The sequence below is a fragment of the Tachypleus tridentatus genome, chromosome 12 (assembly GCF_004210375.1).
Source record: "Tachypleus tridentatus isolate NWPU-2018 chromosome 12, ASM421037v1, whole genome shotgun sequence".
Classification (NCBI taxonomy): Eukaryota; Metazoa; Arthropoda; class Merostomata; order Xiphosura; family Limulidae; genus Tachypleus; species Tachypleus tridentatus.
Genome location: NC_134836.1, coordinates 47,063,341 through 47,077,811, shown reverse-complemented (window position 1 = coordinate 47,077,811; position 14,471 = coordinate 47,063,341). Strand labels below are relative to the sequence as shown.

The 14,471-nt window shown below is 33.9% G+C and overlaps 1 protein-coding gene across 1 annotated transcript; it reads left to right on the top strand.

The window, feature by feature from the left end:
* Positions 1-5,001: 5,001 nt before the first annotated feature.
* On the top strand, positions 5,002-14,048 carry LOC143233203 (uncharacterized). Its single transcript, XM_076469176.1, has 2 exons — positions 5,002-6,299; positions 10,707-14,048. Exon 1 carries the CDS (start codon positions 5,472-5,474, stop codon positions 6,072-6,074), a length of 603 nt encoding a protein of 200 aa, XP_076325291.1. The 5' UTR covers positions 5,002-5,471; the 3' UTR covers positions 6,075-6,299; positions 10,707-14,048.
* The last annotated feature ends 423 nt before the right edge of the window (positions 14,049-14,471 follow it).

Sequence of the window (14,471 nt, the reverse complement as noted above, 5' to 3'; positions counted from 1 at the left end):
AATTCATCTTCTTGTTACAGTTAATAACATATTCTGTCATTGCTTCAGCTAGTTATGTAGTTTTATATTTGCGTGAACTATCAACTCATATAAATATCTTCGCACGAGCAATACTGTACTTCAAATACATCTTTACATCCTTTTTCATGAGTAGCTGAGTTACATGCTAACTATATGCTAAGTCATGCAAGTCTAACCTGCTGTGCCCGTCTGGTAATAATATATAGAACTTGTATTTATGAATTAATTGTATTTTTAAGGGTTGATTGAAAGTGAAGCTCATAATCGACATTAGATTTAAAAATGTTTCGTTGATAACCTTCTACTACATAAGTGTCTGAAACTGAGACTTTTTACTTTTTTATGAACACAACTCCTTACAAATATGCCATTCCGAATAACCAAATAAAACACTTTATTAGAAGAAGCAAAACTGTATTCATTCCAGGTTCATAAAGATTTACTGCTGGAACTGGAGCAATAGAACATTATTTTCAACTTTATTAATATATATTTCCCCTCACCCTTGAAAATGAATATTAAGTTTACAGACTTCTAATGTCAAAATCTAGGTTTCGATTACCCGTACAGCGCAGATAGTCAAATGTGTAATTTTGCACTACAACAGACTAAAAATATTAATATTGTTATTTGTTTACTACAGAGCTGCTGAGACTATCCACCATAATCCCTAATTGTTTCTACCAGTTACAAGAAACGAACCGACCAACAACAACCACTGCCAATTATTAAACTAGTCTTTATGAAACAAATAGTGGAATTAATCGTCATATTATAATGATCCCACAAATGAAAGCAGAGCATGTTTGGATGCGGATTTTGATCCTATGAGTCACAGCTAACGATTCGAGAGCCCTCTCGCCCACAAGGATATGTAAAACTAATTTCTAAGCTGACATAATTAATTACTCCAATATCCGTTTTAAGACAAAACAGAAACATAGTATAAACGATTCGTTATTAATATGATATTAAATAAACAGGGCCATGTACATTTTAAATAAGATACTAGCATTAACATTTGGCTGACAAAATTCAGTTAGAAAGAAATAAAACCGCATGCAAAAACCTATTATTTTAGAAGTGTTGTTCTATTTCTCATTATTATGACATAGTGAATATACCATTTTGTCTAAGCAACACTACAAATGTTTGAAACAAACACTCTCTACAAAGCTTTAATAGCAAAAAAATAGTATGATTAACGTTAAAGAATATTAGATGAACATGTATCCTTTTTTTGAACTTCGCGCAAAGCTACGCGAGGGTTATCTGCGTTAGTCATTTCTAATTTATCAGTGACAGACTAGAGGGAAGGCAACTAGTCAAACTATCCATAGCCAAATAGTTGGCTATTCTTTTAACAACGAAAAGTTGGATTGACAGACACATTATAATGCCCTGTCGGCTTAAAGGACGAGCATGCTCAGTGATGGAGATTCAAACCCACGATTCTCATGTTGCATGCCGAGCTGTCTAATCACCAGACAATGCCACATGGATATCCATAAATTTGAATGAAAAAATAATAGGTATCTTTGGAAACCTATGTTTATAAGATTGCTCTAGATGGAATTAGTGATAGAGTTGGGCGAAACAAATAATTTTTATTTTTATGAAGGAACGTCTTGTAGTTAATAAATTAAAAGCAACAACATGTTATTCAGTTCCTGGTCCTTGGTTCTTACTTATTTGTAGAAACAAAATTTCATTTTTTTCTGTAATCTCAAGCTTCCTCTGTTTTACAATGTATGTATGACAAAGCTACTAACGCCATAGACCTTAATGTTGAACCACTGATTAGATGGAACTCAGAAAGTACTTATACGATTACCAAACATGCTAGGCCCGGCATACACTAGACAACGTACAGGAAATGTTCCCTTCTTACCAGGCCAAGCATTGCCAGGTGGATTAAGACGTTCGATTCGTAATCTGAGGGTTGCAGATACGAATCCCCCTCGCACCAAACATGCTCGCTCTTTCAGCCGTGGGGGCGTTATAATTTGACGGTCAATCCCACTATTCGTTGGTAAAAGAGTAGCCCAAGAGTTGGCGGTGGGTGGTGATGACTAGCTGCCTTCCCTTTAGTCTTACACTGCTAAATTCGGGACGGCTAGCGCAAATAACCCTCACGTAGTTTTGCGCGAAATTCAAAACAAACAATCCTTTCTTATTTCTCTTATTATTGTGAGTCGTCCACACGAAATAATATTGTGAATTTCTTTCTTTGTTTTAAAGCAAATTATGAAAACGTGTTATATTTTGCTTATTTTCCTTCGATAAACAAATCGTATGACTAAAAATTTATTTCTGGCTGAAATGAAAATTAGAATCACTTTATAAAGACGCTGAACAACATTTTTTACAGTATTGTACTTAATTAGAAGCATAGTTTGTAATTTTGATAATACGTGTTTTTCGTATAACATATTCATATCATATAAAAGATGGTGATTGAGGGCTCCATTTCCTTTTGAAAAAAAATCAAGAAGTTAATGACAGTTACAATACTTTTACATATTAATCAGTGATGTCGAGAAAACCCACTTGTAGAGAAATATATGTGCAAAACCGGCTCGTTTAGGCTGAGAAAATATTTTACGTAAAAGAATTTTAAACAAACATAAAGAAACGCAAAATTAAAGAAGCCTTACTTATACAACAACTTAAACCCAAAATAAACCAATATAAAGGAACGCCTTTATACCTATATTAATATAATAAAATAAATAAAATTATATATTCAAACATCTAACACCGCCCTCTACATTCCGACACTCAGTTACACTACCCCTTCCAAACATGTGGTCAGCTTCCGGTCAGTTACCTCTTTTTTTTTTTCTGAACCTGATGATGACCGAAGAAGATCGAAACGTTGTTCGCTCTTCGACGTAAAATATTTTCTCAACCCAAACGAGCCGTTTTTGCATATATATTTTACATATTACTTGACATGTCAGTCTACTCGACGATGTCACATGTAGTTTAAACATAGAGAATGAGGAATTTATCATTGATCAAATAAATCCTATTTCAAATCCAATTGAATTTTGATTATCTTTTCTTTCTTTAGACAGAATGCTGATTTCGCTTCATATCTTTTGCAACGTGAATAAGAGCATGAGTTAGCGTCTCTCGAACACCAAGGTTTTGGCACTGTGACACGATCGAGCAGGACTCGTCAGAATGTACGTTATTCCATATTCAGGCATCTCAGATGAAATTGTAAAATAGATTATGTCATTCTATCTAACTTTTGGAGCAGCGTGTTTACCACGCCATGCATTAAATTTGATATTCGAGCAAAGCACAGACAGCCCTTTGTGTAGCCTTGTGCATTATAACAAACAAATAAACAAACATGAAATATGAGTGTTTTATAAAAGTGTTTTATTTACTTTAATCTTAAGACTTATCATTTTTAAAAATATTATCACATAATAGATAATTGTTATAGAAAATATAAGCAATTTATTTGATACAACGCTCAACAGATGGCAGACAAATAATTAATGCTTTATTTTTGTATGTAATATATAAATTTAAATTAACAATGATTTTCTTGTGTTTTTTTATTTTAAAGCAAGAACATTAAACATTATACTTCAGATAAATATTTATTTTTCTGCAAAGTTATAACTGGGTATCCATTCTTTTGTTTTAAGAAACAGGATGGACTTCTTAGATATTTTTTCTTTTATTTTTTATTACAATATTACTTTTGTTATATAAAACCTATTTATAATCCTGTTTTCTTCAAACAGAAGAGGAGTAAAAATATATATTGGACGGTTATTCAAATATAATTGGCAAGAATATCAAATTAAAGTTCAATATTTTTATCGCATTTACTCATTTCGGTTAATCTATTAGGAAGTTCAAATCAAATTTATTTATGAAGAGCATTTCGTTTAACACTGAAACCTTTTCAGCTGAACTTAAACAGACCTGTAAAACCCCTTTGTATTCAGTACCATCACTCTAATACAAAGCGTTATAAATTAGTATTTCGCGTGTAAATAGTACTGTTATTCATAAGCTTTATATATATTAAGAAGAACATCTGATATCTTGGAATTTTTGGAAAATCAGTAACTGCGAATTGTGTGGAACTTTCTTTAGATTCGAGCTCCAGACCGTCAGAATACGCGTCGAGCGCCCTAACCAACTGACCACTAACCACGTACATTTCATGTCTTGTTTACATATATATTACACTTCCTTACTTACAAATACTTGCAAACAAGTTATTTCAATCTTGAAATTACAGAATCGTTAGTGTATCTCCGTAAAATATTGAAATGTTGAGCAGTATTATAAAACACGAACTTTTCATATTTAAGAACAATTAATTGCTGATCAAATAAGAAGATTTTGTTTGTTTATTTTTTAATTTCGCGCAAAGCTACACGAGGACTATCTGTCCTATATTAGGACTAGCCGTCTCTAATATAGCTGTGTAAGACCAGAGGGAAAACAGCTAGTCATCACCACCCACCACCAACTCTCGGATTCCTCTTTTACAAACGAATAGTGGGATTGACCAAAACACGGCTGAAAGGGCGAGCATGTTTGGTGTGACGTGGATTCGAACCCGCGACCCTCAGATTAATAGTTGAACGCCTTAACCCACCTGGCCATGTCGGGTCCCCACATGAGAAGACAACAATTAATCTGCGATTCATATTATTGTTTAAAAACTGTCCATGAGCTGCGTAATATTTTTTCAGATTTAGTATTACTTAAAGTAATTAATGTATGACTTTATAATTATAATTAATCCTCGTCTTTAGAATGTATTTTTATACTAAAACAAAACTTAGTTCTACAATTGAATTGAAAATATAGATCGGCAAGTCATGAGACGATCATACTTTTAATAAAGTCAGGGTAAAACATACTACATGTATTACGACACTTTTGGCGTTCAGCACATAGCATAGCGCCACCAAACATCGGTTACTTTAGGATAGAGATCAGAGTAAGCAAGAACGCTTCGTGCAAAGCACGCTTCATGCCAAATAATGTACATGCAGTTCTGGTTCAACTGCTATAGAAAAACTCATTTTATACTGGGAGACGGACTGCTACTTAATAGTATAAAAGTAAATCGATAGCAAGTACATGTGTATTTGTTTTTCAGTTGTGCATATTGAAACCCAGGAGAACACTGGAAAGGCCTGGTGTGCTGTTTATTCACTAGCAGCTGCATTTTATAGCTTACAGGTTCTCGGTTGGTATCCGTTTCAGTTAGTGCCAGAATGAAATACATTTCTGTTAATCAGGTTCAACCTGTCAGAGGCAGCATTTCCACCTAATATCAACGCAATTATAACTTATTAAAGAAAACGGGAAATTGAATACGGTAACGTTTAGTTGACTACGAATATGATGACGCCGTTGAAAGTTTAAAAAACAAACAAACTCGGTCGTCATGGAAACTCGGCATGCCAGAGACGAAAGTAGCTAATAGAGCAACGAGTGACGTAAGTCGAAAGACCATTGTCAGTAGTGAATTAAATGACCTAAAATCTAAAGACTTCAGAATAACTAAAAATCGTGAATCCTTTGGTACACGGTCCCCTATTCGTGAAAAAGTATCTCGCGGAAAAACTCATACTATTCGTCGATCTCAATCTATCAGCGACCTGAGAGTTGATAGCAAGTTGAATGACTCGTCTCTTCAGTGGCGTTTTTCCAGCAAGGAAGAGAAAATTATGAGCCAAGCAGAACAGTCTGCAGTAAGCTACTTTAGGAACAATCCTTCGGTTGATCATCCACGACCAAAAATAAAAAATCTCAATAACCCAGAAGAAAGCTACTCCAAGATACTACATAGTAACGCGGAAAAGGTTTTATCCAAGTTGAAAACCCGCCAGCGAGTCTTGTCTGAAGTAAGTGGCCATCCGCAGGACAGTAAAACTCGGGCAAAGACCCAATATCAGCCTGCGGCGCCTAGAAAACTTCAGCCTCTTTTTACTGAGGATCGAAATCCAGCCCAACAAGGTGGTCATGAGGACGTTTTACAGTTGCCTACGTCAGAAACTTAATTTTTGGGTGATATATCGAGATTTACCTATTTTGTTCGAATATTCATCGTGTAAATAGTTGACGAAAACATCCTATATTCTGGACCTCTTCTGTTTATTGTTAACTAACAATAAATAACTTGTGAGATAATTATCAACTCCATTTTTTCCACTTCAGATATAATTGTACCAAATGAACATTCGTTTCAAATATTTTTCTTCGCAACTGAATGTCTGTAATTTATGGTATGTGTGAAATTTTAATGTTTTGATTTGTTTGACTTCTTCATAATCTCCATATTGTACAAGGCGACCGTTCGTCATCTTATGAATATTGTTATTGTGAAAATTGAAAAAAAATGACTGAAGTTAAGAAAATTATTTATATATTAACAAGAAATATCGCCTCTGTAGAACAAATGGAACACTCAGATTAGCATGAAATATATTTCGGAGTTTTAAAGCAAACCATAAATAACGCCGAAATTTGCATTCAGCACTGAATGTTATCAGATATTCTGAAAGCAGTTATCAAAAATATAAATGTCTTTCAACAATTTGAAAAAGTGCAACGATTATACTTATATCATTAGTTATTTTGCAATAAGTTTATTTATATAAATATAATAGTACTGACTGTTCATTTAACTACTCCGCAGAGTATGGATAGACCTTTACCAAAACTAGTGTGGAGATTCATTAGGTTCATGCAGTAGAACATTCAAATTTTCAATTTTGAATTTTGCGGTTTTTTATGTTCGTTTTGTGTTTTAAGCACCATTTCATCCTTTGTACGGATTTTTACTAAATAAAATAAAACTGTACTCGCAAACTTTAAAACCTAATTGGCAAATACGTGATTTTTAATTTGTATTGAGTCCTTTTCCCGAAATTGGAATTTATAGCATTAGAGCAACAACGAATTTGTGAAATAAGTTTCATTATCATCAAGACATAGAATCCAAACTACTTTTGACATTTTACTCTCCATACGCTTGAGGTATGGTGTAAAAGGGAACTTGTGTACACGCGATTTTCGCAGCTTTTCTAGACGGAGATATTTGTTGATTGTGTTGCATGACTAGAGTAGGTAGAGTTGTTAATTTGTCAGTCTAGTTCGACTTGCACAAAGCATCACCAAATGCCCTCAGTAACTCAGCGCTAAGTCTGGAGTATATAGTTAAAATTCGGGTTTCGTAAACACAATAAGAACAGCCCATTATGTAGCTTTGTGCTTAACAAAAACATCAATGAAACTCTCTAAAAGAAGTTAAACAAACTGACGTACGGATATATTTCCAACGATAAAGACGTCAGTTTAGTGTGATATTTTAAAGGCTACCACAAGCGTTTTTCAATTTCTATAAATAAATACATATCTATAAACAGGCAAAAATCTCCATTCTTTTACTGAAAATGAAAACACAATAATCTAAGCGATTCCAATTACCATTTTAATTATTACAAGTATATTCATTCGTATTATTATTACTTTCATTATTCCTTAATACATGAAATGTTTAGCTTAAGGGGCATTTTGTCAACATGTTTATGTATGACAACGAATTCTACAATGTTATTTTTCCTTACCAGTACGCTTAATTCTAAACCAAAACTACTTATAATTTTCACCGAAAGTTACAACACACTATGAATAATATAATTGAGTTGAACAAATAATATTTTTCTTTTCACTTGGGCCCAGCATGGCCAAGTGTGTTAAGGCGTTTGACTCGTAATCCTAGGGTCGCGGGTTCGAATTCCTGTCGCATTAAACATGCTCACCCTCCCAGCCGTGAGAGCGTTATAATGTGACGGTCAATCCCACTATCCGTTGGCAAAAGAGTAGCACAAGAGTTGGCGGTGGGTGGTGATGACTAACAGCCTTCCCTCTAGTCTTACACTGCTAAATTAGGGACGGCTAGCGCAGATAGCCCTCGAGTAGCTTTGCGTGAAGTTCAAAAACAAACCTTTCACTTGACATGCTTGTGTCTGCTGTTATATACGTCATGTTAGAATGATTTTATACAAGCGAATCAATAAGTCTCGTGACAACCACAACCCATACATAGTCGCAGCTGAACAGGTTGAATTAGAAAAACATTTTGACATTCATTGTTATTCCACTAAAAAGCGATAGATTTGTAGAAAATCTACTTCCATGTTCAACAAAAATATTCAGAGACTCGATTCATAAGGATTAATTAAGATAGAGAAACTACTTTTTTAAGACGGAAGTATCCTCTATACTTGATGAAATTGGAAAGAAAGGCGTGAATCAAAATGGGGAACAAATATCAATAAGAAAAACTTCGAGCAAATCGTATTTCAGCTGTGGTAGGAATATCACGACGTCTTCTACGAGAATCCGCAAAAATAGGCCCGGTATGGCCAGGTGATTAAGGCGCTCAATTCGTAATCTGAGGGTCGCGGGTTCGAATCACCTTCACACCAAACATGTTTGCCTTTTCAATCGTAGAGGCGTTATAATGTGAAGGTCAATCCCACTATTCGTTGGTAAAAGAGTAGCCCAAGATTTGGCGTGGGTGGTGATGGCTAGCTGCCTTCCCTCTAGTCTTACACTGCTAAATTAGGGACAGCTAACGCACATAGCTCTCAAGTAGCTAAGCGCGAAATTCAAAGCAAACAAACTAAACCGCGAAAACCAACATCAGTGATAAAATGTCGACTGCAGATTTACACCAGGTTAGGGGTATCTAAGCTGCTTCCACGACATTTTCATTCAACCTTCGAACAGCCTAAACAGCGAAAGAGTAAAAATCGAAATTATGACACTCCACACGAACAAGTATTGTTCAAGTCGCCAGATACAGCGTTTATGAGTTCTGGGCGATCAGCCTATAGAAGTGGTTGCTGGAAAATGTCGTTACCCTAAACTATATGTTTTATATAAGTCCCGCATCTGTGAGTTTGCGGCCGAGCGTTTTGTGATGTTAACTACACTCCTGTGTATTTTGTTAGATATACAAACATCAGGTAGAGCACGATTGGATGTAGCAAAATAAACTGTAACACGCGGTAAGGCTTAAAATTTATTGTAGTACTAAACCTGTATAGTATCTTAATATTTAAGAAAGTTCTGTCAGGGCCCGGCATGCCCAGGTAAGTTAAGGTATTCGATTCGTAATCTGAAGGTGGCGGGTTCGAATCCCGGTCGCACTAAACATGCTCGTCCTTTCAGCCGTGGGGGCGTTATAATGTGACGGTCAATCCCACTATTCGTTGGTAAAAGAGTAGCCCAAGGGTTGGCGGTAGATGGTGATGACTACCTGCCTTCCCTCTAGTCTTGCACTGCTAAATTAGAGACGGCTAGCGCAGATAGCCCTCGAGTATCTTTGTGCGAAATTCAAAAACAAACAAACAAACAAAAGCTCTGTCAATATATTTGTTAGCAATATATATTTCCATAAGCGGCGTTATTACATATGATTTGCCCAAAATGCACGCTTTCCGAAAATTATTCTCAAAGATTCGTAATTATAACTTAAACTTAAGGCTTATTAGTTCTCCAAGTTACCTGGACAGTGTTTATTGCTTGTAGAAGTAACTAGATAAAATGCATAGTCTTATGTCAGAATTACATTGGTGAAATTAATAACATTTTAACCTTGTAGAAAACTTCTACAATAAACGTTCCCCGCTGATACAGCGGTAAGTCTACGGATTTACAACGTTAAAATCAGGGGTTCGATTTCCCTCGGTGGACTCAGCAGATAGCCTAATGTGGCTTTGCTGAAAGAAAAAACACACACACACACACAAAATAAATAATTAACCACAGACTAATTACAGGAAAAACAATATATGGCATCATAACAAATTTGAATAAAAGGCTTAGCAATATCTTAAGCGACATCCTTATGGTATGAATTTTTGCAAGACAAACAGATGTCATATAGTGTTTTGCCTTAAGATAACCTTGAATCTTCAGTAGTAATTATGATAATCGCTGCATCTTAATAAAGTGTTTATGTGTATTTTACTTTATTAAAAACTGGTGGAAAGTACATCAAAATACAGAAATTTCTAGTTACCAGAGAATGTAAAACAGTCAAGGTGAAAATTAAAAATAATGTTATTAGTACGGATAATGTTTACTGAAAAACATTACTTATATATTATGTAACTCATTTTTATAGACTCTGCAAATGGTAATTAGTGAATAACATCAACAGTTTGTGAAATACTGAGCAGAAACTGGTAATTATGAATCCTATAAAAAGCTACATATGTTGCTTATTCCCATCCATATGATAATTTGTTTGATAGTGTTATTGATTTTTCAATTACTGCTTGTATCAATATGAACTTTTAATATGCTATTCTAATGAACGTCTTTATTGCTCATTTAGAATATATTTCAATATTTAACACACATTATATATATATATATATATACTAGAAAATACGTATTGATGGATGTAACATATATTTATCACGTTTCATAAGTAATATGCGTTAATGGTTATGTTATATTTTAATATGTTCTAACATAGACGATAGTGTTCAAAATACTAAAATAGAAAAATAAACATTAATACTTGCAGTAGTCGACCACTGGCCTCCAAAGAAAAAAAAAATCTGATAACCACAACATTCAACAAAAATCAATTTACATTTTTGTTATTTCAGCTCTAGGCACATGACGGGTAGAATATTCAGCGTCTGCCTTGTGAAAGTGGGTTTCTTCGGGGCACTCACCTTTTCGCCACAGCAAATTCTAAAGCACTTGTATTTATCGATTCCTGATACCCTGTGACCCTGATCACGCGAAGGTTGTTGGACGCGTGGTCAAATTTTTATCGTCTGGCTTCTTTTCTTCCTTCGACGTGACGTCATCGTCCTTGATCGTCTTCTGTACGTTGCCTAAGGTCCGACCAGACCTTTCTCTGAATTTCTCCGTTTTACTTACTATTCCAAATACCAGCTGATTAAAGTAAAACTAAACCGCAAAATAATTTTAAAAAATCACGATTATAGCAATAAAAATTGTCCCACGAGCAAGGCGAAAGGGAATATGAATATATCCCTGACCACCCTACTTGAGGAAAGTGTACTTTCCTTTACAAACTAAATTCTTGTCATGATATTTTTAGTGTTTTGTTTCTTATGAAATAGTAAGTTTATTATAGTTAAACAACGAGCACAAAAATAAAAGACAAAAGGTGATACAATAATTCTCGTATCAAAACAACGCCGATCTTCGAAGTTCCATTAATATAAATAATCACATATTTTATGGAAATTAGAGTTAAATATATATATATATATATATATATATATATACCATTTTGATAGCGGGGGTTAACAGAAAATATCCATTAAATTCTGTATTAAATTATGACTTTTGATTTATCATTTAGGAGACGTATAAAGTAAACACCTTTCCAATATTAGTCAATACGTACATACATGCATACCTTTAACATGTGTCTGTCTGTCTGTGTATTTAAGTTATGTATGTAATTTTTAAGTTATGCGTGTATATATTTAAGTAACTTGTGTAAATGTTTAAGTTATATGCGTGTCTTTTAAGTTGTGTGTGTATTTTTAATTTGTTTGTATGTTTTTAAGTTATAAGTATATATTTTCAAGTTATGTGTGTATATATTTTCAAGTTATGTGTATATATTTTTAAGTTATGTGTATATATATTTAAGTTATGTGTGTATACATTTGAGTTATGTGTGCAAATAATTGAGATATGTGTGTGAATTTTTAAGTTATGTGTGTATAATTTAAGTTATTTAAGTGCTTTGTATTTGCAGTGAATATATGTATTAAAGTACAAATCACATTCCCTCTTTCTCTCCTTTTTCTTTAGACCGAAATCCTAATAGATGAATCGCGTGATCAAGTAACATCTGTTCTTTTAGTTCAGTATACTAACCTTCGTCCACTGTCATTGCATGGCAGTTAAGAGATATTTGGAATTATACCTTTGATACGTATCCACTGATAAAACTTATTCACAAAAATCTAGTTTTCGCAATAAATGTATAAATAGAAGACGTTGGTCGTAAAAATACGGTTTCGCTTGTGATACTGAGTATGAAGAAAGTGCTAAGTAATTTTTTTAAATTAAAGTTTATGACAGAAAATAGTCTCTCAAACGATAGAGTTCAATTGTAGTCCAAATAATTTAATAATAGCGACTTTGTATTAGAACTTACGGAAAGGCAACCTGCTAACTTATGTGGAATTTATAATATTCGTATTTAAAAAACGAACTTAAGTATTACCCATGAAATGTCAAATGAAAATATACATCCATATCAAGTGTACATTTTTTTATATTATTTTCCACATCATGTATGAATAAAAATTTTCCCATACGAATGTTAATAATAGTGCAAGAGGTTTAAGAAAGACATGTAAAGTTTTATTATTGATTACAAACCAAAACTTTTACAAACCACAGAGTAAACTTTTATATTTTTAAGTATATAATAATTAAATACTAAAGCAGTGTGTTTATTATGTCTGGCGAGACTCTGCTATAATTCATTTGAATAATAATAATTCCAAAGCTTTGAATTGTAAATGTGAACGAGTAATTAGTAAAATAGAATAAGTTATTTCATTTTCTCACAATTTTTGGGTGTTTTAGTGGACATTTAATCAGTTGTTATTATATATGTTCACGTTTACCCTGTTGTAAATAGCTTTTTCTGTTGAGCAATCTTTTCATATTTGCTGACAAATCTGTACAATCATTATAATTTTTACTACAATCTTCACTATCGCAGCGTTCCAAATATTAGTCACGTAACATAACATTAATAAGATAACTGCTTTTGGAGGAAATATTGAAACACAATTTTGCGACATACAGTTATTGGGTATGTTATATTAAACCAATTTTTGTGTCTCACCCCACTGTTGTAGTCTTTGTTGTTGCACCTGGTGATGCTGTACCTTAACAGCGACTTTAGAGTTTAGTTTCTATTGAAAATGTCTCCGTCGTCAGGTTGTCACGTCCAAAGCATACTGTTCCTCTATGCAGCTTTCCATAAGAAATGTATGGGAGAATGACGCTTTTCCCACATCACTTTCAATAAATAATCATACTAAAATCCATGGGCATTTCATCCGCCGATTTGACAGCTATATCTTTGTTTGGGGAATCGTAAATACTTGCTTCAGTCTATAGCTGTTTCAAGTATGGAGTTAAAGCAAACTTGTGTACACGTGATTTTTGCCGCTTTTCTAGATAGAAATAGTTCTTGATCGTGTTACATGCTTTTGGCTGTAAAATATGGATGGCTTTTACTTCTGACCATTCTCCTTGTGTACACTCAACGGTCATAAGACTCAGCACTTTGCTTACGACTGGGGTAAGACTTGTTCAAGATCTCTTTCTTGGCTGTTTGTTTTAGTTTGTTTCGAATTTTGCGCATTGCTACTCGAAGGCTACCGCATTAGCCGTGCCTAATTTAGCATCACCTATCATCGCCAACTCTTGAGATACTCTGTTACCAACGAATAGTGGGATTGTCGGTCGTATTATAACGTTCTCATGGCTGAAAGAGCGAGCATGTTTGGTCTAATGGGGATTTGTTCTTGCCGTCCCTAGGTTTGATAGAATAGAGGGAAAGGAGCTGCTTAACTCTACATAACAAAACATTCTCTATCCAAACCAGCCGTTTTTACATATATAATTTTCTCTACAAGTCATCACTGATTAGTACCCACGTTCATCTTCTGAACTACTATTTATGTGATTGAATAGCGTGGTTTAACAGTCAAATATAAGAGGCTGCTACGTCCCCAAAGGGCGGACCATGATTTTTTAGGTTGACCTAAAATATTTTCTTTTAAAAGCTGGTGTTGTTTTTTGCAATTTATAATAGTGTAAATTAACTTTTTAACGCTTTAACACTGATGACGGAATTTAAAACAATTCCGAATTTTCTTAATTAGTTTTACAAATGCATTGTTTCTAGTATTTGTTGTACTTTATTTGAGAGTAATAATAAAAATATATTATAAAGGTACTAATGAAAAGGTGAAATGTGACTGATGATAATGTTGTTACAAGTTTTAATTTGATCACCACATTACAAGATGTGCAAACAACAGTTGTCGTAAGACTGTCTTCGTAAAATGACATACATATCCAGTTCACAACTAAATTTATTTTCAGTGAATCTTCCAATTTTACATTTTTCAAAGAAGAGGAAAAGGTGGCTGATCTGCTACGTACGAGATGTAATGAGCCAAACATTTAAAAATAGAATAATACAAAAAATAGTCTTAATTCAACAAAACAAAAACATGGTGATCGTATATGAATACATGGTTGTTGTTGTTTTCAATTAAGCACAAAGCTACACAATGGGCTATCTGTGCTCTGCCCACCACGGGTATCGAAAACCGGTTTTTAGCGTTGTAAGT

Coding starts and splice junctions, on each gene's coding strand:
- LOC143233203 (XM_076469176.1), top strand. CDS start 5,472: ATGCCAGAGACGAAAGTAGCTAATAGAGCAACGAGTGACGTAAGTCGA.